Below are 25,998 nucleotides of genomic sequence, written 5' to 3' on the forward strand. Positions count from 1 at the left end.
AAGAGAAAAACCCTTGATCTCAACCTTTCCGGAGATATAGAGTAATAAGAGGAAGGCTGGTGCTCCGATATTTTGCGAATTTTTGACTATGTAGCGTTATTACAAGTAAAAGTGTCTTTTAAAAATTAATAATTCCTTCATTCAGGAAACTGTAGTAATACGTTGCCTTACACATGAGGGTTACAAAACCGGAATCCATGAAAAAATTCTAGAGGAAGAATGTTTTGGACTGGGAAGGTGAAAATACGGAGTTCCATTGTTGCCTGAAATAGGCTTGTAAGGTGTCTATGTGTAGGTTTCTTGGTACGCTGAATCGAATAAAAGCATCATCAGTTAAATTGGATGAAAAAAAAAAAAAGTGGACGCCCGAACTTTCCGAACATTTATAATTTCTACAATTTTTAACCGATCGGAACTGTATGTGATATACAATATATAAGACGTACCGGTTTTCGTTTTTTAAGTTGAAAATACTACTTTTGCTTATTGATCCATACATTGCGTTTTAATATATGTCACACAACTACACACTGTCGTACTTACGTTTGCAACAATGTGTGTTCATGATTCATATTATTTAATTTGTTTTTCTACAGGGAGTCCATAAAGTCCTGCAGGAAAGTAAAACTCTTGGAAACTGTTACGTTTAAGTGTATAAATTTTTGGGGTTGGAAGAAGGGAGGTTTAAAGTTTTGTTCTGGCCACAATGCTCGATGTTTGCGCTGGTAATCACGTGACTTAAGATGGCGTCTATTAAAGAAAAGGCACAATGTGTTTTGTGGCTTACGGAATTAAAATATTGCGTTTCAGTGCGGACAAAGTTCCAAACAACGTATGGGAAAACACTTCCAGCAGGAACAAGTATCAAGAGGTGGTACGAGAAGTTCAAAGAAACAGGAAGTGTGTCAGATTTACCACGCAGTGGAAGGCCAGGAACAAGTGACGATGTGATTCACACGTTGCAGGACAGCGTAGCCAGGAGTCCAATGAAGTCGCTTAAACGTAGGTCATTGGAACTGGGAATACCGAAGTCAAATTTACACAAGATCGTACGCAAGAATTTGAAGGTCCGGCCCTATAAGTTAAAATTTGTGCACGAGCTGATAGAGGAAGACTGTGACATGACAATGGAATTCTGAGTCAATGCTTACCCGCTTACAAGAAGATGGTGATCTTCTGTCACGATTTCTGTTTTCAGATGAAGCCACATTTCATGTGTCGGGAAAAGTGAACAGGCACAACTGCCGAATTTGGGGGTGGAAAATCCACGTGAATTCGAGGAGCACAAGCGGGGTAGTCCCAAAGTCAAGGTGTGGTGTGCTGTTTGAATGGACCACATTATCGGCCCTCTTTTCTTCGAGGAAGAGACGGTAAATGGTAACAATTATCTGAACATGCTACAGACATTCCTTCTGCCAGAACTTACTAGGTTCGGCATCCTTAATGAGGTTCACATGCAACAGGATGGAGCACCGCCGCACTATGCCCTTCAAGTTCGACAGTTTCTTAACGAAGAATTTAAAGAGAGATGGATTGGCCGAAGAGGACCCACACCTTGGCCTGCGAGATCACCAGATTTGTCGCCTTGTGATTACTGGCTGTGGGGACATGTGAAGACCAAGGTGTATTCGCAGAAGCCAACTAATCTGCACGATCTCAAGAACAAAATAACTGATGTGATTTTGAACATTTCAGACGAGCACCGCCAACACGCAATTCTTGGTTTCCCAAAAAGACTGCAAGTGTGTTTGAACGTGAATGGTGCACAATTGGAGATTTGGGGATGAACCTTAACTAGCTGAAACAAAACTTTGAACCCTTCTGTAAATACATCAAAAAGTATTTGTTAATACATTACGTAGTTTCCAAGTTATAGAGTTTTACTTTCCTGCAGGACTTTATGGACTCCCTGTATGGGACTTTTGCACAGAATATAACATTGTACTTTTGTTCACACAATAACGTCTTTGTTCCTTTGGCAATGTAATTTCAAACATATTCACTCGCAACATAGCCGAAAATTCGCAAAATATCGGAGCACCAACCGTCCGGAACACCAACCTCTATATCTCCGGAACGGTTGAGATCGAGGGTTTTTCCCTCTAATGGGTTTAATTGTACACAAAAACACTTCGTTTCCGTATAAACTCGTCTACAATTTCGTGTTACAGTTGAATCGGTTTCCTCGTAAGAAGCATTTTTCGAATAAAAGAAAATGAAATGAAATCTCTTAGTTTTACGTCCCACGGATATGCCGGTTAGGCTACATGAGACGATGATGATGAGTAATGAATGAAATGGTAGAATGAAGAAAGTGGGAGGAAACGGGAGAACCCAGAGGAAACCCATGCACACGATATTTGTACATCACAAAGTTCACTTGGCGGAATAAAAGAAAGATGTTAAAGAATTAACAAAAATAAGTTAAAAATTACAAATATAAATCACTATCATAAAATACCTAATCGCTGCGCATATTATGTGGCTTATATCCATTTAATCTTTTGTTTACGTGTAAAACGTTTAATACCTATGCATATTTTGACTGTGCCCTATGTATAGTAACTAACACTATGGAAGATTTATGTTGGATTTCTAATTTTTTTTAAAAAAAAAAATCCAAATTTCGCTGCGCGTTTGCCATGAAATAGAACAAAGAATTTGGCGATGAAAGTTTCGGTAATTTCCTTTTTTAATTATAACTTGATTATTTTTTATATTTTTTTTTTCGAAATGCGTTCTCTTGTTCGAAATATGTGTTCTCTTCTTCTGCATATTTCCAACACATGAAATTTTCTTTCGTAAGAAACGTAAATATTTCTATTTATGTCATTTTTAAAGACATGTGACACACGTTTTGGACATGAGGATACATAGAAGCCTGGTCCGGCAAAAAAGAAAAGAAACAGAAATGGACGTTTTGCAGAAGTTTAGCGCAGCCAGAAGAAAAATAATTTTCATATAAGATCAAGATCAGACTGATACATTGTTCCAACGAACACCCTCCTAACTCGTACCCTGGCTGCCCCCATGTATTTTCCTTTCGTTTTACAGTGTCAGTAACAAATGTTACGTACCTGACATTGAATAAAAATAACATACCATCTTTTGTTGGTAAGTTCTCCAGGAAGTGAAAGGCAAGAAAGGAATAAGATGGAAATACGAGGGTAAGTCAAAAATTATCCGCAATGTAGCTGTAACTTTTTGCAGATTGTTCATACTGATCTGTGTCCTCGTTTATTTTATTGTTATGGTGTTGTGGTCATGGTATGAAAGTTTGATCTCAATTCCTCCATTTGTCTTCCTTTCGTTGCAGATAGATCATGGCCGCTCCATTAGCACTCTGCACCAAAGAGTAAAGGTTTTTGTGGTCGGAAGGTGTATTAGGGGCTGCAATTCATCAAAGACTTTCGGCACAACACGGGAATACTGACTTGCCGCAACGGAGTGTCTACGAATGGATTGAAAAATTCAAAAAGGGTCGCATGAATGTTACGCACGAGGAAGGAGCCGGACGAGTGACTTTATGAAACCCAAGTCTGTTGTGGAGGATATCGTACGCAGAACCATGACTAATTTCCAGACGATGTGTCACTTCAATAGTCACTCGTCTGTCTAACAGAACCATGTCACCTTCACTGCTCGTTGTTGCTTCCTCTTTGATACAAACTTCTAATGCAGCGGCCATGATCTATCTGCAACAAAAGGAAGACAAATGGAGGAATTAGGATCAAACTTTCATAGCATGACCAGAACAATAAAATAAACGAGGACAGAGGTCAGTATGAACAATGTGACAAAAGATACGGCTACATTGCGCATACTTTTTCACTTACCCTCGTATATATATATATATATATGCAAAAGAAATGGTGATCCATGATTCTCATTACCAGGAATTCTGTATGCATGTGATTGCATAAATTCACAAAAGCAGTAAGTTATAATTTAAACTTTATTATTTCAATTGTACATTTAACTACTTGATAAACAATATAGATACACACTGAATATGAAATCATAGAACTAGTGTTAATTGGCAACAATCCTATGTTCACTTCTTAGGAAAGGAGAGATCGTAATACACCTTAAGACACATGCCAACACCAATCACACTAAGCAACACTGTTCCCTGGTACAGAAATTTGTCAAAAATGCCTCCTTTTACATGGATTAATTGTCCATCATTAACCTAGAAAGTAAACAAACAAACATAATATAAGGAACAAAATCACAATAACTACAATAAAATGAATCACTAAATTTTATATCACGAAACAGGAATAAAATACTTGCTGTTTCTATTCATAACTTTTAGAATCTCGCTCTAAATTGTTTTATTGTTGGTATATTTCTTCTTAAGACAGTCCTGTGTAGTTATACTGCGTTAACTCAGAAAATTCAATACTGACGACTAGATCTGAATCAATTAGATGTGGCTCTTTAATGTAATCACGAAGTCAGAGCCTTCCCAATTAATACGAGGAAAAATATTTAAACAAAAGAAAAAAAAAAAAAAGATTATGAACATTATTTTCTATATACGAATGAGAAGCGATCGAACAAAAACTTTATTGTAATACTGAATCTGCAATCCTAAGGATATGCAACTTCCTATGTTCGTGGCAGATTTGAAAACAAACGTAAGTTACGCTGTTTGATGCTACCCTTTGTTTATATGCTCCGGTTTGGCTCTTTCTAGCATTTGCTCTCTTCGGGAATACCCCTGTAAAACGTTTGCCCTTCACTTTCCCCGTAACTGAAAAAGGCTTTCGTTTTCTATCTTCTTGTAGCAGGCAGAAGATGAAATAAAGTGGGACCTCTAGGTACTGGCTGATGTACACTACACACGAAAAAATAAAATGAAATCTTTAAGTTTTACGTCCCACGGTTATGCTGGTTAGGCTAAAGGAGACGGTGATGATGAGTAATGAATGAAATGGTGGAATGAAGAAAGTGGGAGGAAACGGGAGAACCCCGAGAAAACCCACGCACACGGTGTTTGTCCACCACAAAGTTCACTTGGCGGGGGCTGGGATCGAACCCGGGACCCCAAGCACCAGAGGTGAACACTACCACTGAGCCACCGTGGCCCCTACACTACACACGAGTAACGTGGGAAGAATTTCTGCTTATCGCAGAAAAAAATACTGATATTATTTCAAGTACGAGAGGGCTCCGCAGTAGATGTCTACGCCCATATACAATTATGAAGGAAAAAATAAAATCTTTTCTTAATGCATTTTACAATTTCGGAATTTACTAACACCTGATGTATGTTTACATTTTCTTTACAAGCATTTACGAAACGATTGAATATTTTGAACTATATCTGAAATGGATTTACCTCTGAAATGTTACTATGAAAGTAAGCACAAAAAGCCAAAGACAAATATGTGTTACACTTGTAATTCAAATAAATAATTATAAAATACTAATAGGTAAATAGTCAATTACCAAGTTACAACAAAAACTCTCTTCTAAATTATATAACGCTACTCACACTTTTGTACACAAAAACCTAGACTGCCTTCTAGAGATTCAGTCCGAAATAAGATCCTAGATCCTTCCGCATTCCCCTTAGGTGTGGATCATTTTCCTCGAATATTTGCCACAGTCAAGGGTGGAAATTGAACAGTAATACAGCAGTATACATATGAAAATTTCGTTGTAGACAAACAAAACAGCGAAAAAACTGAAACTACGATTATTTTAAGTCGGAAATTTGATTTGAAAAGTGATGGTAGTAGGGAAAATATCATACCTACAAATAGATTACAATGATTAACCATTTGTTTTACGGGATTTGTTAATTGTTTCACTGCCGACTCGCGTGTTCCCAAAACATGCCTTTGTCCGATTACGTTTGTAATATCGAGAAAATTACGTGCTTTTCATGATATCATCAATAATTGCAATGAAGCGAATAAAGTATAAAATAATAAATAAATTGCTGTTTGATGTGGAACCCGATTTACTACTCGAGTTTGCATAAGCGACCAATGTTGTTGCAATCAGTGAGCATACATGCGCAGCAAGTTCGGGCGTTAGCCATTAAGCAGATAAGGTGCTCATATGGATTTACTGTTTGATGTAGAATCCAAAGAACATGTATTCTCAGAGCGAATCAAACCCATGATTTCCATCCCATAGGAGCTAAAACTTAACGTTAAACTGTTAACCATTGCAGATCCTTCCCAAGATTTTGTATTCCCATTAAATAGCCTCTTTCGGTTCTGTCCTCGATTTTATTTAAAATAAATAGTAATAAAACTTACAAATCACAGGTGGTCTATACCAGAGTCCCTGAGATTTAATTTACTTGTACTCAACCTCCGAAGCCCATAAGTTTTCGATGCTTGGGATAAGCGATTTACAAGGAAAGAATTGTTTGTTGATGTGAGATTAGGGACCCTAGCAGCAGCGAAGCTATATTAAACGTGGTCCTAACGTGCTAACGTGAGATCTGAACCATATATGCTTCCACTGTGAATCGAATCCTGGCCTCCTGCGCCAAAGATGCGTACGTTAGTCATATAATCGTGAGGGAACTCATCTCAGTGGAAATTTCTCGCTCTTATTTCACTTTCAAACGTATTGATTGATTTGTATTTAACTCTCGCAGTGAGCAGCGACGGTATGTAGAATGGCATCTATAGTTTTATATAGTGTATTCTGTTATGTACATCGGCGGGAGCTCATGTGGTTCGGATTCCACGTTAATCAGTAGGTCCACGTCTCATATAGCCTCGCTGCTGAACGAGACGTTAAACTCAACTCAACCCAACCATCTGTTATGTACATGAAGTACATGAATACATTTCTCCCAGAAAAGAAAAACTGTCAATTCAAAATGGAAATGAACGACATATTTTTTTCGCCAAAAAAGTTGGTTTTCCACAATTCACTCAAAATTACATAGAATTTGCTCTTACGCATGCTATCCTCTAAAGCTTAACTGATCGACTGATACATGCCCTACATGTGAACAATATTTAGGTTAAACAAATTTAAATTTTAATCGTAATTTTACGCTAAGGCTATATCATAAACCTTACTATGTACTTTCGCCTTGCTAGTATGGCACTGACGATTTTATTGTGGGGATATTTTAGTATGAGTTTCACCTCAATAAGTGGCTTGATTCTAGTCCAGCATCAATTTTCGTTTTACAAATTAAGGGAATCTTATACCTCTTCGCTTAGGTTTCTAACTCTCCATTTGATAACACGTAAATTTTAATATGGTAATTTCCAATAAAGTATTGCAGGTAATGGCTTGAAATTTTTAACAGAAACACAGAAGACATATATAAATCCAACCACGGTCTCCAATATAAATTATATGGGTTAGATTAATTGCAACATGTTCTTCAGTAAATTTGGCAAAAGAGAATAAAAAGTATGCTGTAAAGGGGCGAGGGGGGATTGCTGACCATATGTTTGCTTTTAGAAGGACGATCTTACCGGAAGAATCATGTTGTGATTCTCACTTCTCAGTGGTTAGAATGACCTGGACTGGAAGAGCCCAAAACCACTTCTTCCTTTCTTCCACCCCCTACAGTCACAAGAAGAAAACTTGTTTGGGTGAGAATTTTGAATTAGCAGCGTAAAAGCAAAAAGTAAAGGACAGAATGATACCACGGACGGATTAAAGGGAGGGGCGGTCGCACCCTTCGAGAACATTTCAATACTTTGAATAATCGGAGTAAGAAACGAGAAATTGCGTAACCTAATAAGTTTGTTGAAGTGTGCAGAGGAAAACGCATTTCAAGTGTCACAGCACTGTACTCTCCCTCCTCTCCTCCCAATCCTCTTTCGAAGGAGTTCTACGGGGATTTAGGAGTTAGATTTCTGGGTGTCGACATCTATGGCCACGTTAGCGCGTCACGTATGAGGAATGACTTCCCTCGGCGATCACACGGAAAGGGAAGAAAAGAATTCGGTAAGGAAGGAAGCGGCCTGGGATCTATATATCAGGTACCACCCCGGCATTTGCCTGGTGTGAATGGGGAAAACCCAGGAAAAGCTCATTCAGGACGACTGGCCTGAAAAAGCTTTCTACACTTTTTCGACCATGTCCCCCCCCCCCCGGGAATCGAACTTGGGACCGCTCCGAAGGAGTTCTCTTTGACGATAGTTTCCCCTCTTTTTTTGTTTCTTTGTTTCATATTTAGTCTTTCAATTATACTTCCACTTTCACTATCCAGTCTTGATCTTGACCGTCCCGCTCGCTTATCATCATAGCAAATTCTGGTGATGCCTTAGGCGAGAAAAGTTCCTCCCTGCCCAGTTTTTTTTTTTTTTTTTTTTAATTGCTAATTACAATAAAATTTATCGGAATCAAATAATCTCAACAATATTGGTACTAAAGGAAAGAAAGGCTTATACACATTCATTATTGCAATTATAAAACAAACTCGTCGCCTATGCTAGCGACCTAATATCGACGAATAGTTAGTTTGAAGCCTTATGTACTTTTTTCTGCAAATAAATCCGAATTCATAATTGTGTTGCATCGACAAAAGTGAGTGCCAAATTGTTTAGGCTCCTTGGTCTTTGCGAGGTCCCTAAAGATGCAAGGGCCTGGACAGTCGCCCACCACTTGCGACGCCTCTGCACCAACACACATTCCTCCCTTGTCCACAAAATCTCCTCCCCCTCCGCATCGTCAATAAAAGTGAATTTGTTCCTCGTGTATTTGCTTATTATTGTAAGAGAAGTTCAATGCAGAACTTTAAAATTTGTTCGGTTTCTGGGGAGATATGAGTAATGCGAATTAAGATACACGTAATATACAAATGTCAGAAAAACCTGATATTAATTTGAATAGATATTTTACGTAATGTTTATTTTACAAATGATAAACAAATATTTAGAGCATCAGAAATTTAATGTTAAATAGTGATGAGTGAGCCAGAAGGGGCGTGCACTATTCAGTTAGTCAAAGAACTCATATATGTAGCTTGAAAACTACTACTATTTATACCAATATTGAATTAGACCAATTTGTAAAAAGTAAGGTAACCACAGTTGGAAATAGTGTGTATATATTTTTACAGGAGGAAACCCGGAATGACATCCTCGGTGATAATATAATAATAATAATAATAATCTTCATCACCTCAACCATAGGTTGGTGGGAAACATGGATATTTTAAAACCTTTCTCTCCCTTGGGAGAACTGTTTTATAATTTAATAAGATCTCTTCTTCGTAACTGCATCTACATATTCTATCTTTGGTCGGGCCGTGGCGGCGCAGTGGTAGAGCGTTCACTTCTAGTGCATGGGGCCCTTGGTTCGATCTCAGCTCGCGCTAAGTAAACTTTGTGGTGGACAAACACCGTGTTCGTGTGTTTTCTCAGGGTTCTCCCGTTTCCTCCCACTTTTTACATTCCACTATTTCTTTCATTTCTGATAATCACCACCTCCTTTAGCCTAGCTGGCATAACCGTGGAACGTGAAACTTAAATTTTTTTCTATCCTTGGTCTTCCTTTTCCTAGTTTTCCTTCTGCCTGGGTGGAAAAAACAAACCAACCGTGAAAGAAAAGAAAGTGGTTTTGAGCTCTTCCAGTCCAGGTTATTCTGACCACTGAGAAGTGAGAATCACAACATGATTTTTCTAGTAAGATCGTTCTTTTAAAAGCCGCTAACAAGCAAACAGATGGCCAGCAATCCTCCCCTCAACCCTTTACAGCATACTTTTTATTCTCTGTTGCCAAATTTACTGAAGAACATATTGCAATTAATCTAACCCATATACCGTAAATTGGAGACCGTGGTTGGATTTATATGGGTCTTCTGTATTCCTATTAAAAATTTCAAATCATTACCTGCAATACTTTATTAGAAATTACCATATTAAAATTTATGTGTTATCAAATGGAGAGTTAGAAACCTAAGCAAAGAGGTATAAGATCCCCTTAACTGTTTCTCTTTGTGTTATTTTCTCGAAAACTACGCATAGGCTCATATGCGTACAATTTTGTTCAACTTAAAAAGACGAATCAATTGATTTACCGGTATGTCTACGTTTAGATTTTTCTTTCTTTTTTTTTTTTTTTTCGTTAAACCCTAACAATAGCGTATAATTCTCACGTCATATTAAAAATTAGTTGCAACTTTCTGGTTGCATTATGGACAATTTCTTCAGAAAATATTTGTCAAATGGAAACTAATGAAAGCTGAACACTTCTAAACTATTTTCTAAAGAAAAGATTCTATTGAAATTTTTTGTATACTTATTTTCTGTTTCTGTAGTAAAAGAGTGCCTGACTGACAAACTGATTCACCCATCCACCTATTTCAGAAACTACTACGCCTAGAACTTTCAAATTTTATGGAAATGTTTCTCTTGCATCCTAGGCAGTAGTTAAGACGAGATTCTGCGAATTATCTATTGTAAGGGGAGATGGGGGAGGTTGAGTGTTGTTTGGGATAGCATCATGGAAAACTGCTGAACAGTTCCAAATTAATTATGAAACACAGTTAATACCAGCGTGTGACTAGATTTCTATCACGCCACTTTGATTTAAGGGCTCATTCTAAGAGGGATAGAGAAGATGCACAATTTAAGAGAAAAATCGAGTACTTCACGATCAAATCAAATTGAGAAGATGAAATGAAGCTCAATATATAAAGTCCTCATTAAAAATAAGTGAACATGTATCCCAGCGTTTTACAAAATTCCTGTTTAAAGGGAGGAAGAGGAACATTAGCTATATTTTTTCGTCATATTGAAGCGACGTTGACTGCTGTTTGTGATAGCACTACAGGAAAACCACTAAACAGTTTAACTAGGGAAGATAACACAGTTTCTGTCATGTTACCGGAAAAAAAAAAGAAAAAAAGTGTATCACGAGTAAGATGAAACGTCATATAAACTTCTTATCACAGATACACGGACACATGTCCCGGCATTTACAACTCGGGATTTACCGGAAGAGAAGGTATTTTGATAAATTTCTGCTACAGTGAATTGATGTTTGTGATTGCATTACAGAAAACTGGCTAAACCGCTTGAAATGAGCTTTGGAACTTGCTTAATACCTACTTTAAAGCACACCATTTTGATTAAAGGGCATACCCTATGGAGGATAGGGGTTTTTACTATATGTCAAAAATAGTATCTTATGGTTTCCCTCATTACTTTCATTGAAATGCGTACCCTAAGGGGCAACTGGGTCGAAATATTTTCAATAAACATATTTTTCTCGTACACAGGACCGTCATTTCAGTTAGTATAATAAACATTAATAATACGTTATCTGTTACATTATAATGGTAAAAAGACGGAACAACTGAAGTGAAGTTTTGAATCTACTTAATACCTACCTTCGACTGTTTCTGTCATCTCACTTTATTAAAAAAACGTTTTCTAAGGAGAAGGGGGGTGGTTTCAATGTATGCCAAAAGTAAAGCCTCTCACGAGCTTCTTATGGTAGGGTGAAATTTGGTATACGACCTCATTAAAAACAGTAGACACGTGCTCCAATGTTTTCGCGAATTCCGTTTTGAAGCGCAAGAAGTAAGACAATTTTTATTGCTACGGCAAAACAGGTGATACATTTTAAACGAATTTGTAAATATAATTAGTATTTGCTTGTATCGGATTTTTTATCATGTCACTTACAGTAAAATGCATATTATTTCGCGTTTTCGGGGCAAAGAGTAATTTGTACAACTTGCTTCTTCACATTCAAATCGATGTCGTATGTATCATTGGGAAAATTGAAATGAAATCTTCATGTTTAACGTCCCATGATTATGCCCTTTTGGCTACGACGGATGGATGAGTGAAATGAGAATGGAATGAATTGGTGGAATGCGATGTAAGAGGAAAGGGAGTACCCCGAGAAAACCCAGACACAATGTTGTTCTGACAGACCAGGATCGAACCAGGACCCCACGCACTAGGTAAGCGTTCTACCAATGAGGCTACGAACTAAAACTGGTATTGGGACACTAATGAAATCTAGATTCAAAGGATTACCATGTTCTATTACCCAACCTTTAGCTGACACTTTGTATTCGATTTGCGATTCTTCTTATATCGTTCCAACCAATTTTCCGTGGGATATAACTCTAAAATGACACATTTCTACATTCATGTTGGTCTACATCTTTTTTCATCTTTTCATTTAAGGATTTATTTCCCAGTTTTTTGGTTTGTTCCCCAACACCCTGTACATGAATGCTGACTACAATACACACATCCAGAGATCGCACTTACGATGTATTTGGCCATTTCTTACCTTTTACAAGTTCACATTCAATCTCAGTTACGTTAATAATAAGTCCAGAGAGTTGAGGATAAGTACCAAAATACTAACCTGGAATTTTTCCTGTTTCACTTTGATTTTTCTGTATCCTTCAGCCACATTAGACTCTGCCCTTCTAGCTGCTGAAGTCGTCAGTTGACGGACAAAGCAGGCTGTTCGGAAAGTTTGCTAAGAAAAACGAAACAAAACCACGTTTTAGAAAAATCAAAAATACATTATATTCTCTATTACTTCCATTTTATGTAAACGTTTACTTGGAGAAATAAACCCCACACAGCATACCTTAATGCAAGAAATATTATTATATGGATTCCTGAAGACTCTCCTGTAAGTTCAGAAGCATTCTGTTACTCTAGAATTTAAAATCGTTTGTCACATCTGATAATCTACTCTATCGCATCACTTCCTATGTTCTGGAAAAAAATTCAATATTTGTCTACCAGATTAAGGAAACTTGGTCCAGCTTATCGAAACGAGGGTCAATATTTGACGGATGTGAAAATAGAAGCCTTTTTATTAATCTCAAGTTGCTTGGTGATGGTCAACAGGAGCAGATGAGAAAGCATACTAAAGACTTATTCACTTCGTCTCAGATTGAAATTATTTATTTTTCATAGCAAGATGACGTAAGCGATCATTTATTTATTATATAAACTGTATTTAGTAAAAAAAAACTGCTGTTTAATTTTCGGTATTACATCCTAAATTTGTACAACTTTTGCACGCAAATATCGAGATGATCTATCGTATATAATTAACGAAGAATGGTCGCCAATGATACACATAAATGTAAAAAAAACTAGATAAAAAAGTTATACAGGTTTATAAGTACAATGGGAGAATACACCAACGGTTTTTCCTTATAGCATATCCTCTGTATGTACCCCAGGTTTCCAACTAAGTTGCATATATATTGCATATACTATATTGCCCCAAGGCGACTATACTACCTCTTTATATATAGGTGTGTGTGTGTCTTTGAGCATATAAAACTTGGTTTTGGGTGGAAGAAAAAAAAAAAAAAAAAACACGCACACACACACAAAGAAATCCCACTGAGGCTATACCATCCGGGTGTTCATAGATGTATCATATCACTTAATATCTATTTTTACTACAGAAGTTGGAAACGTAAAGAAATAAACTACTGCTTAATCAACTTCAGAACATATTGCTTGTTTCCAGAAACTTAATACAAACTATTCAATCAAACTTAATACAAACTATTCATTTAATAATTTAGCGCGAGCGTGAGCCTCAATGAAATAAATGAGCCCGACCGCGAGCCCAGTTGAGAGAAGTAAGCGCGCGCCCGCGAGCCCAGTGCAAAATGGCCATCTATGAACCAAAGTCATTCCATCAAATCTTTTTCCATCTGATCTACTGCATTCTGTTGCTTCTCTCACTGATTGGTTTGTGCAGATATCAGTGCTCTTAAGATTATGTCATTTACTGCTGAATGACATGAGTGACTGTCTACCAGCGCTTTTTAAGAGTCCCTATCACTGCGAAATTAAAATACCGCTAATTTTACAATAATTATGTCATATCTTCAAATAGATAAAAGATAATCGAAAAGTGGATCAAGTCCTTCCTAGACGATGTTATTTTGCATGAGGTACTATTATCACGAGTCACCTCGTAGCTTTCCGTATGCAGTTATTTAGAAACGCGAAAATAAATGCCGATTTTTTAAATGGCTGGAAACTGAAAGCAGATAAATGAGTGTTGAAAACGGTATCTCACGCAAAATAATATTGTCTAGGGAGATCTTGTTCCACTTTTCGATTCTCTTTTATCTATTTGAAGATATCACATAATTACTGTAAAATTAGCGGTATTTTAATTTCGCAGTGATGAGGCCTCTTGAACATGACACTGTAGACACTTTCTATCTAAAAAGTCTCTAACACAGACAGGACAATAATGAGACACACTCGCTTCTGAACGTAGCACTATTTTTATCCGGTAACTTTCATGAAAAACATGCAAATATTATATTTATTTGCATTATTATTTTTAATAATTATGTAGAAGTACACAAGAGAAATTGTCTACTGCATTTAAAGGAAAGGAAGAATATGACCAATCTATAATCTTGCTATGACATCAACTTCTCATCTAGGGGACATGGTAGATGTTATTTTAAATGTTATATTCCTCCAAAAACGGTCAAACAGCAAATTCGAAATAGTTGTTGTTAAGGAAGTTTGTCCTCCCTAACGTGTCCTCGTTCTCCCAAAGGAAATTGTTCCCCTCCCTCGCGAAAGGAGTTGTCCATCGCCCTCGCTTATCCTCGCCCTTGCAGCGGCAGTTGGTCCTTGCTCTCGTTCACCCTTGCCCTCACGAAGGGAGTTGTACATTGCCTTCGTTCGCCCTCGCCCTCGTGTTGGGAATTTCTCCTCGCCATCGCTGTCGAAACTGTCCTCATCCTTGCGCACCCTCGCCCTCATAGTGACATTTGGCCCTCGCTCTCGAAGGAAGTTGTCCATCACCCTCCCTCGACTTCGCGTTGGGAATTTCTCCTCGCCCTCGCTGTCGAAGCTTGTCCTCGCCCTCGCGTCATTGTGGGAGAGGATACCCTCGAGAGGGCCACTCTCGTGAGGGTGAACATCTCTGGGTAGGACATAGAGATAACGAAGAAACATAAAAACTTGAGAAATCATTCGGTGGTCATCTTCGGTAAGCAGTGTTGGTAAGTCTGATGGAAGAGCAAAAGTTGGTCCGAAGCTGAGCATGACTGACTACTTTCTACAAGCAAATGTTACTTTCTCTACCTCCACAATGAAGTCCATAAAGCAGGGTTCCCACAAAAACGTTACGATCGATTTCCTGACTTTCCCTGACACAAATTCTTATTTTCCCCTAACATACATTCTTGAATATAAAGAGAAAATATGGGGGTAAGTTCTATCATACACTTTTCTAACGGCCTCTTCTATTCCCATACCCGTCCAACACACTCCTTTAATTACCATTTACATATTTGTTATGTTCAATTTGGGTGATTGTCATTTACACAAAATTTATCATGTAACTATATAATAATACAGGGTGTCCACATGAAAGCTCCCTGATTACAAATATTAATTGCAGGGAAACTATTAGTGCCAGAGAACAACGGTTTGCGGCATCTTGAAGAGCAACTCAGTTTTTTGTTGTTGATTGTTAATTGTTGTTATTTGTTGCAGGTGTTCATGAACAAAAATGAAAACAGCAAAGAGAGAGTGCAGTGTGTGGAGTGGTTGGCTGAGACTAAATCACCAATTACCGTGAAAAGGAACTTCAGACGAAAGTACCAACGGGACCTACCAGGCGTCAAGACCATTGAAACATTGTTTGAGAAGTTTTTAGCCACGGGGAGTGTCAACCGGCAGCCTGGCTCGGGCAAAGCACGAACGTCTGAGGAAACTGTGAAGAGGTCTGGGAGGCCTTCACTAGAAGCCCAACAAAGTCAATTCGCAGGGCGTCACGCGAGCTGAACATCCCACATTCAACGGTCCATAAGGTGCTCCATAAAAGACTGCGTTTGTATGCATATGAAGTGCAAATATATATGAGATCGCGGTGGCCAAGGAGTCCATATATATAAAACTGAGTTGCTTTTCAAAACGCCGCAAACTGTTATTCCCTGTACTAATAATTTCCATGCAATTAATATTTATAGTCAGGGAGGTTTCATGTGGACACCCTGTATATGTATGATATGGTACCACATATTTTGACATTGCATTTTTTTTTCTTGAAAAACCGATAAAAAGCAATATAACATACAGTCAAGAATATATTGCCTACTCTCCCTGAGACCTATCCTAAAATGAAATGAAATTCTTCAGTTTTACGTTGCACTGTTATGCCGTCTAGGCTAAAGGAGACGGTGATCATGATAAATGAATGAAGGAAGTACAACCTCTCCCTCAGCACGAAATAATAACGCTGCATCACTGTCATCATTGTGATCTTCTTCATATGCCAATCTGTGCAACTGACAGAGAGGAAACAATGTTACATTGAAAAAGGGATTTTTTTTTACATACTTCATATTAACGTTCCCTGATTTTACGTAATAATCATGATTTCCCTGACTTTCCCCTACATGTTATCATTTCCCTGACATCCCCCGATTTTCCAGAATGTGGGAACCAGGGTTCGAAAAAACCCGGTTTTTTTTTTTAAAAAGCCCAGCCCACCTGGGCCCATGTGGGTTTTTTCGGGTATTTTCGGGTTTTTTTCGGGTTTAATTGGGTTTTTTCGAAATATTTCAATGTCTTTGGGGTAAAAGTGTTAAAATGTGATTTATATTTCAAGATTATCATTGTCACAATTTGCAACAACTTTCTATTCACTGCTGTTTTGAAAAAATGGCCGCCATTTTGAAATTTTACGTTAGATCGCCGCCAAAATATATACAGCTAATTTAGTGTCTCTCGTGCTTATATTCTAAAAATTTCAACTTAACAGACCGAAAATTGCACTTTGTAGCGTGGATACCCGCTATTTTTTTTTAAAGCAACCATTTTGAAATTGAACGTTGGTATGCCGCCAAAATCTATACCGGAAATTTAATGTGTCTCGTGCTTGTACCCTGAAAATTTAAACTTAAAACATCGAAGGTGGTGCCCTGCAGTAAGTGTGGTACAGGCAGACGAACGAACAAATGTATATCGATTCATCCCAGAAGCCTCAGTGACGTTTGCCAAATATGAACGCCAAATATACTAATTTAACAGCTTAAAATAAATGGTTTTATTTGAAGGTCACTTTCGATATTTTGTGCGTTCAATTAGGTGAAATCCCCGAGCATTTGTTGCAAGACGTTTCTTTCTGATGAAGGCGATGTTACATTCCCGAAACTGTTATTGTTGTAATTGAATTCGTATCACAGGATCATATACAAAGGCTGTTCAGAAAGTACCAGATATTTTGGCCTATCGCGGCAGTCGCCATCTTGGTGTCGAAACGTTGCCACACTCAGTATGCATCCAGCTGTGAAAGCGTGAGGACTGAGACGCTCTTACTGTGCCTTCTTTGACGTGTAACAATGTGCGTTGCAATAGAAAATCCCACCTCTTGTGGGGTGCGTTCTGTGATTAGGTTTCTGTTGACAAAAAACCACAAGCCAATTGAAATACATCGTCAATTGTGTGAAGAGTATGGACATGGAATAATAAGTGAAAGTGAGTGAGGCACGTCCACACACGGCCAAGCGTACTCGAGAGCTCTTGGATGGAAAGTGTTCGATCACTCACCATACAGTCTGGATTTGGCGACGAGCGACTACCTTTTCCCACCGATGAAGACATGGCTCGCTACACAACGCTTTGATACTGACGCCGAACTACATGCCGATGTAAGCCAGTGGTTGAAATCGCAGGCGGCAAATTTCTATCCCGACGGTATTGAAAACTTGGCCCTCGGTATGATAAGTTCCTTAATTTGCATGGCAATTATGTGGAAAAATAGCTTAAGAGTGTACCTTTCAAATGTATATAATACAAATTGGTTTGTTCATTTCGTTAATTTTTGGTATGAAAACGTCTGTTACTCTTATAATATATATATATATATATATATATATATATATATATATATATAAAGTATGGCGCTAAATTCGTTGTACAAAAGCAGAGGAGTGATTCCTGAGAGTAAACCAAACAAAAAAGTCCAATAAACATAGGGCGAAAATCCCATCGTTTACGTGTTAATAGGCTGCCGAATTTGACTACGAGCCTATGATATAAAGTATTCTCCAACTACCTCCATAAAAATTGTTGCGTGAGTAAATTAGGATTCTAAAATATGTATTTTTGGATAGAGCACATACTAGTTCCTAAGTGAAGTCTTGAGCGGACTACAGTAGATCCCATAGTTTTGGAGCTATGGATCTTTAGAATTCATTTTTTCATGATTTCGGCAACCTATAACACGTAAACGATGGAGTTTTCGCCCTATGTTTATTGGAACTTTTTGTTTGGTTTACTCTCAGGAATCACTCCTCTGCTTTTGTACAACGAATTTAGCGCCTACTATATAAGTTTCCTCCTTTCATTGATATATAACATCACAACCGTAAAAAGGCGTTCTTAATATACAGACACTGGATTGTCCAAGCACAATAGCTAGGCTGTGGTACAAGTCACGTAGTATGAGTAGAGAGCTCCGACTTCAGGAGTAAGAGTATGTGTGGCTATTCTCGGAAGCAGACTGGGGTGTAGTGGTTAACGCATTGACATGGTTAAACCAAATAAATTATTTGCTGAGCAAAACAATATATTCACATTAAAAACTACATACGTGTGACAGTTTCGCCAACTAACACGTATGTAGTTTTTAACGTGAATATATTCTTTGCTCAGCAAATAATTTGTTTGGCCTAATTGTATATAAGCAAAGCTTCTACTTATGAAAATTATTACCGCTAAGGTATGCCGAAGATCCTGGATTCGAGTCCCACTTCAGTCATTCACTTTTTCACTCTGTGTGTTATGTCTGTTTAGTATTTGGTGAGTTTTGTTTGATTATTAATATTGTCGAATATTTCCAAAGCTACATACGAAAACACAAACGAGGATAAGAAACACAAGTAAGGACGCTAAAAATAACAGTTCAGCTGTATGCGAATTGTCAAAGCAGTTGAGTAAGTAGTCAAAACACTGTATGAAAGAACTAAAGATCGTACATAAAACCTCATTCACAGTAGAATGATCCGTGTTTTAATCTTATTATATCAGAACGATGAATCCAACACTGGATTTAGATAGAGGAAATTTTCATAAAAAAATGGGATTTCACAATAAGCAATTCAGTCCATAAACGTTGCTGTTTCTTTTACACCAAAAATATCACGAGTATAACTAATGGTAGTATCGTAATTCTTTAGAATATTACATAGAATTAAATTACGGTATGGCAACATCAAAACTTGAATTAAGATAGATGGCTACGACACACTAACGAATAAATTCACGCTTGTTTTTTGATTGAACTGTTGTAATTTTTCTTCCGTATCCTATAAATAAACAGTTACATATTTCACTTTTAACGTAACTTTTAAATAGAATGAAATTTAAAAATTCTTTCAATTATCTTGCTGCCGGGATTTACTGCGTTTTCTTTATATTTCATTCATTTTTCTTACTGTTAGCTTCCATAAAGAGATTTTTAATTAAAAATCTTCGGGATACGAACTCAACTTTTATCCCAAGGTGTCCTCCGATCCTACTCGCGACACTGAAGATGGGTGAAATACAAGAAAAACTAAATAAGTTACTCAACACGAAAAGTAAAAGAAGAAAAAAAAAAAGATAATATCAATGGTGTTTAGACTACACTGCTCGTTTGAAGAACACAAAAATTAACTTAAGGATGTGAAGGATCTTTTGGTTTCAACACATGTCTGTCCATCGATCGGCAAAACATGCAAGGGCAGCCGAAATATTGTCTGGAAAATCATGTCAAACAAATTTAGGTACGCCATTTGTAATTTTCATTTAAGTATGAGCATAATATGAATCATTACGGTAAAAAAACTAGTTAAAATGGGTTTAATAACTCCAATTATGAAATATTTAAGTTTAACGTCGCACGATCACGCCCTTTACACTAAGGGAAGCAGAGTGAGTGAATGATGATAGAAAAATTGGTGGAATGAGAATGGGGAAGGAAACAAGGGTATCTCAGAAAACCCACGGCTATGAATGATGTTTATCACAAATTTACTTTGCCGGGACCGAACCAGGGACCCCATACACCAGAGGAAAGCGCTGAGCTACTATGATCCCAACTTCAAAATTATAAGTCAATTATGCGTCTATATCTCTTTAAATATAGGGTTGGTGGAAATGAAACGCCCGTTTAGTGTCCAGTGGGAAGCCATCTTCTGCAATGCAACCAATGGATGAACAGAACTCATTCGTATGATGGCAAGAACTCTGTATATGTTCAGACAAAAGACTAGGATACCCAGTTAGTGAGAACAAATGTGTTGTTGAACAGGGACATCTGAACATAAAGTGTAATGAACACACAACAGAGAATGATTTTCCTTTATTAGTTCAAACTGGGACATTCTGCATACATAGTCGCAATAAATATCAACAGTGTATTTGGGCAAGGAACACACCTTACGCCGTTGATTTGTAAAATTTAATGCCTATAACACAACATTCCAAATGAAGTTCGCGGTCACTGACCAACAACTTATCTGATAAGCTCCTCAGGGAACACGGTATAAGCGATCCTCGAAAAAATGTACGTACGATTACAGCCGAGCTACGCATACACTATGCCACTGTGGTTCGGCGGGTCTGTGCAATTGGTAATGCAAAAAAGTTGTACGTACTCACTCGCATAATATGAGTTGATACCAGTCAACGAAGGTCACAGTCTAGATGTAAGAGGTTTTCTTCTGTAACGAATAACCGGGAAAGTGTTTGCATCAGATGTCAATTCTAAGAAAGGGTGGATCTGATACGACAATCAGACAGTGACTGGATCGCAATCAACGTTTCTAAAACCATTCCTCCATGCGCACAAGTTCTGTTGATGGTGTAGTGGGCCTGAACCATTGTGACTTCCTCAGTCGGTGTGAAGTTATCAGGGTGGAAAAAAATCATGATTTTTTTTTTAAAAACCATTTTTGTTGATTTTTTTTTATTTAAATCGATTTTTTTGATTTAAATCAAATCTTTCTCCTCGTATAATACAAGTCGCGAACTGAAGAAAAAGCATTAGGAATTAATATTAAATGCTAATTATGCCATTTAAGTGAAAGTATTGGGGTTGAATTTTGAATTATCCCCAATCGTTAACCTATACCAATCCCAAACAATGTTTCTTAACTCTCTTAAATTATGGCTTTTTTTAAAGGTAAATTATAGACTTTCGGTCAAGAACTACAGCATCATCCCTATTTATCCTAGGACCATGGTACATACATCACTCTCTTTAGAATAGAAAAGCTTTTGAAACGGTAACATTCACATTTCCCTATTATGTCCCTGAAGCGGGAAATTTTGAGAGTAATCGGCATTTTCTAAACTTTTTTTTTTTTTAAATTTTGATCCCCTCTGGATTCCTCTGTGTTAATGTACAGATCTCAAAATCAACTGGGAAATACTAAAGGACGTACTAAATGTGTGTACAAAATTTCAAGCTTCTATCTTGAGTAGTAAGGGTGAGGAAACTATTTAACAATGAGCTAAGAACATCCCCACAATGCTCCAGATGACCCGGATGTAATATAAAAATTTCCTCGGACATCCTTATTTATCCTAGGATCATCATTTGTACATTATTCTCTTCAGAATAAAACAAATTTTCAAACGTTACCCTTCAAATGTCTTCATCATGTATCTGGGGCTGGTAAATCACGAAAAAAAAGGTATTTTCTGTTTTTTTTTTTATTTTTTTACCTCTGTGGACCCCTCCCCCTGTTTTAAGGCAGTGATATGAAACAAATCTGGAAAATACTGAGGGGTGCACTGAGGAGATGTGCAAAATTTCAATCTTATAGGTGCAAAAGTAAGCCCGCGAAAAACAATATTCCCCAAATACCCCATATTCCCGTATAAAACAGGATCTCAGGTAACAGTTTCCTGAGACATCCCTATTTATCCTAGGAGCATAGCATAGTACGTACATCATTTTCTTCAGAATAGAACAGTCTTTCAAATAGTACCATTCATATGTCTCCATCTGAAACGGAAAAATCACAAAGAAAGCTATTTTTTGTTTAAAACATCCTTTTTCTAAAACTTTTTTGCCCCTCTGGACTCTGCTGTTTCCACGCATAGATCTGAAAACATCTGAAAATTATTAAGGGATGCACTGAACGAGTGTGCAAAATTTCAGTTTGCTGAATGCAAAATGTAACCCGGCAAAAGATAATAATACGCATAACAAAAAATATCTTTCTAAATTTATGACGTCATCGCACACTATGCCTCAACGCAGAAAGGCGTGAAAGCATATGTAACGTGTTCTAAAATGCCTCCAGTCTTGAAGAAAGCGAAGTATAAAGCCTTATTGGTACTTTTTTTTTAATCGAATAATGAAGACTCTACCCTATCACCTAAAAATAGGTGATATAATTTAAAAGGTTAAACATTAAGGAAAAAGTACAGCAACGTTTATCAAAATGACACTTTTTGTCACAAAATTTACTGATATTTGGCAGGGCCTATTTTTAAAAACTCAGAACTAGCTCGCGGCATGAAATACATCAATTTCGCCTAAAGTTATAAAATTAAAAAAAAAAAAAAAAAAAAAAAAAAAGGTAAGGGATAGGACCCCTCTAAATACGTCCTATTATCTGGGAACAAACAGACACGCACAAAAAGGAATTTTCGTCTTAAGTGTCGATGGTGATTTCCCCGTTGGAATAGTTAACGATTTTAAAACCAAACCCCAATGTTAAGAAAAGAAGAAAGTAGGATTGCTCCGTTACCTGTTCAAAACGGGATTTACCCTAATCATCTTCTGCATGACATTTGTTTTCATATTATACCGTACATTTGAGTCTCATTGTATTATGATTATTAACTTCCATAATCGAAATAACAGAACAGAAACCGGAATTCACTTATTCTCACTTTAAATTAATTTATTTCGGAATTCGATTTAAATCAATGATTTTTATTTAAAAAATCAAGTGATTTAAATCTTGATTTATATCGTGATTTAAATCAATCCACCCTGGAAGTTATCAATGCCAGTGATAAAGCTTACATTGGTCAAACAGAACACAGTATCGAAGTTCGTACCAAGGAACATGCAAACTATAAAAAAAAGCCTCCAAGCAAAGTGGAACTGGCAGAACACAGCGTAAACGACATTGCATCTCATTTTCCAAAACCATTATACTTTCCAGAAGCTCAGGATATTGGGATAGGAAAATAAAAGAACCCATAGCAAATCTGGAAAGAAGGCAGCAATCTTAACAGAAATGTTCGCGATCAACTGAATAACACCTGATTTCCATAACCAAAAGGCATCAACCAGCAACTAGTCACAGCTAATCAGGAACCACACACAAAGCACACTCCTGATAATATATATATACACAATTCCTCTGACCTTGAAGATGAGAACTATGTCTGTTCTCGAAACGTTGCATAACAAACACTTCACCTGGTTGATATCCCAAGAACTTATATTCGCACTGATACAACAAGTTTAATCCATATATAAGAAGCAAGAACTAGAATTCAGGAAGAAATGGAACTTTCTGTGCGTGTCGAACAGCAATCCTTCCCCTCCTCCCGCCCCTCCGGACACTTTATTTGATAAAAGTTGTGATTAGTTTGACTGAAAAGAGGAATCACACTAGAGCCATATGGGAACTAGGAATTATTCAATTCATCGGATACCAAAGGATTCGATCCAGAGGAAGGATGAAATCATTGTTTAGAAGAATCAGATTGAAAAACCAAAAAACTTGGAGTAATACAACTTCCAGAAACCAAATAATTCGATCCGGAGGAATGCATCCTTGTTTGGAATGGATTTAAAAGAATCGATTACTACGGGAAGAGAACCAAACTCCCTACCACTACACTGGAGTGACATAATAAAATAATCACGAAATAGATTCCGGCTTACATCACGCCAGTACTTGAAGATTATCTCAGAGAGAACTGAAATATTTTCTAGAACGATGTCCTAAACACGAGCGGCAGTTGTAACACAACGTAAGACGATCAGCTTGGATTATGTACTCAAGGGCACAATTTAGTAATTATAGTGCTGATAATGTCTTAACTATGCTTACACGATATGATTAGTTTCATGATGTATCGGGAAATGGGTTAAACAGGACTTAACCTTGGCCCCGTATTTCTGTTGTTTTATTTTTTCTTTCTTTTTTTTCGGGGAGAAATACAGATCTCGCTTCTTCATGTTAGGGATCTCTCTAGAAACGAACACTGCAAGATCAAATTAGACGTAAAAGATCTCATTTTACATCAAGTTGTTTCAACGTCAGTTCGCAATTTTCACTTAACCAACTCGAGACGGCGTAGTATAGGAAGAATTCTCTCTCAACGAAACGAGGTAGATTAGCTAACAGCAAATAATGTTAACCTTGCCCGAGCTGCTTTTCTACAACGCACAATTAGTCCTAACCTTTCATCCGATGCTGAAGATGATTGATTTCTCAAAAATATCGAGACATGTGGCTTTACTTCCTTGCCATAAGGATTTCAGTTGCTGTCGTCCTTACGAATTTTATCGTTCCATGCCATCTGAAGACTTTTTTTTTTTTTTTTTTTTAACTTACAGAAGAAAGTAAACTGCATTTTTTTTTTATTTACTTCACAATCAGCAAAGTTTTCATTATGTAGAGGAAGATAGTTTCTCAACAATCAATTCCAAAATTTTATACAAAGTAATACATCTGTATTTCAGGTTTAGAAGTGTAGGATCATTAGTGTAAAATCATTACAAGTGCTTCACGGTGGATAAAATAAGTGAGTGCATATGAAAGATGATTCTATTAGCCGCTGTTATCCGTGGGCGATGCATTTCTGCACAGTATACAGAAGCTGTATTTTATGTTTACAAGTGGAACGTTACTAACGTAAAGCAATGACAAGTGCTATTAAAACGCTCATACTTGCCAAAATCCATTCTTTTCTCACTATCCTCGTGTACCCACCATCGCTGACGTGCCTACTCCCTTCGGACACATCTCCGCAATGCCCCACCACCTTCGCCCAACCCTTGACTCGGTTAGACAGCTTTCGTGACCACCTAGCACAAGTTTGTTTGTGCATTTACACTGTAGTTCTTATGCCGTACATCCGGGAACCGTATTTATACGCATATCGAAAAAGAATTGTAATTTTTCAACAATTACCTCTGGTGACCTCTTTGAATTTTACCTATACCAAGTGACATATTTTCATGCTGCCCAGCGCAGGAAGTAAATCTGTGAAAGAATTAAAATTCTTCAACAATTATTTCTAGTAGTGCGTCAAAACTACACCTGCCGTTCGCGTAATCTATCGACCAACACTTTTTTTTTTAATGTATAGGAAAAGGGATTCTTCTGTCTGAAGTAATGGACTCTGCATATTGTACAGTAAGAAACCAGCTAACTTCAAACTTATTTTGGTCTCTCCCTTATTATTTAAGATTGTCTATCGCCTATAGAAATTTATCAAAATGTGTAGAAACGTTTCTTTCGATGATGAATACTTGATTACCTGTAAACTTCATTTTCAAATTCTACAGCCTCTAGACATACACCTAAGATGCTTAGTTCATTGATTATGATGATATACCTAAATTATTAACCTCGAAAAGAATATATTTTTGCGAAATCAAAATTAATTCAATAAAAATCTTTACAAACAAAAGACTATCGGCATAATGCGTTAACCAATTCTTTATTTAAAAGTATAAGTAAATCAAATTTCTCAAATATATATTATGAATCTTACCCTTATATTGTTCATGTTTGGATGTCTTTGCTCGAACTAGTTTTATATTATTTTTCTTCCTATTTAGAATTGTGTCCTTAATGGTTCCTCCTCCTTCATTAAAAGCAGAACACACAGGAAGAGATCAAGATAGCCAGAACCAACCCAATTCAGGATTGCCAGTACTATTCATTTCTTTATTAGTACGAACCATAAATTCTGGGACTATTGAGCCATCCCATTTCGTAATCCCATCCCGCTTTGTAGAACACAACGCAAAATCTTGTTTTAGTTT

The 25,998-nt window shown here is 37.2% G+C and overlaps 1 protein-coding gene across 1 annotated transcript; it reads right to left on the minus strand.

Annotated features, from left to right (window-relative positions):
• Nucleotides 1-3,937: 3,937 nt before the first annotated feature.
• LOC145663842 (cytochrome c oxidase subunit 7A, mitochondrial-like) lies at nucleotides 3,938-25,882 on the minus strand. The gene is made up of 3 exons (XM_081729953.1): nucleotides 25,725-25,882; nucleotides 12,334-12,450; nucleotides 3,938-4,192 (listed from the first exon to the last, which is right to left on the minus strand). Exons 1-3 carry the CDS (start codon nucleotides 25,737-25,739, stop codon nucleotides 4,055-4,057), a joined length of 270 nt encoding a protein of 89 aa, XP_081586079.1. The 5' UTR covers nucleotides 25,740-25,882; the 3' UTR covers nucleotides 3,938-4,054.
• Between the last annotated feature and the right edge of the window lie 116 nt (nucleotides 25,883-25,998).

Source organism: Thermobia domestica, chromosome 11 (assembly GCF_964235325.1).
Source record: "Thermobia domestica chromosome 11, izTheDome1.hap1.1, whole genome shotgun sequence".
Classification (NCBI taxonomy): domain Eukaryota; kingdom Metazoa; phylum Arthropoda; class Insecta; order Zygentoma; family Lepismatidae; genus Thermobia; species Thermobia domestica.

Bases quoted from the DNA above. Each gene is read 5' to 3' on its own strand.
- LOC145663842 (XM_081729953.1), bottom strand. The intron at 4,193-12,333 runs GTTAGTATTTTG...TTTACTTTCTAG, and splicing joins TGAAACAGGAAAAATTCCAG to GTTAATGATGGACAATTAAT.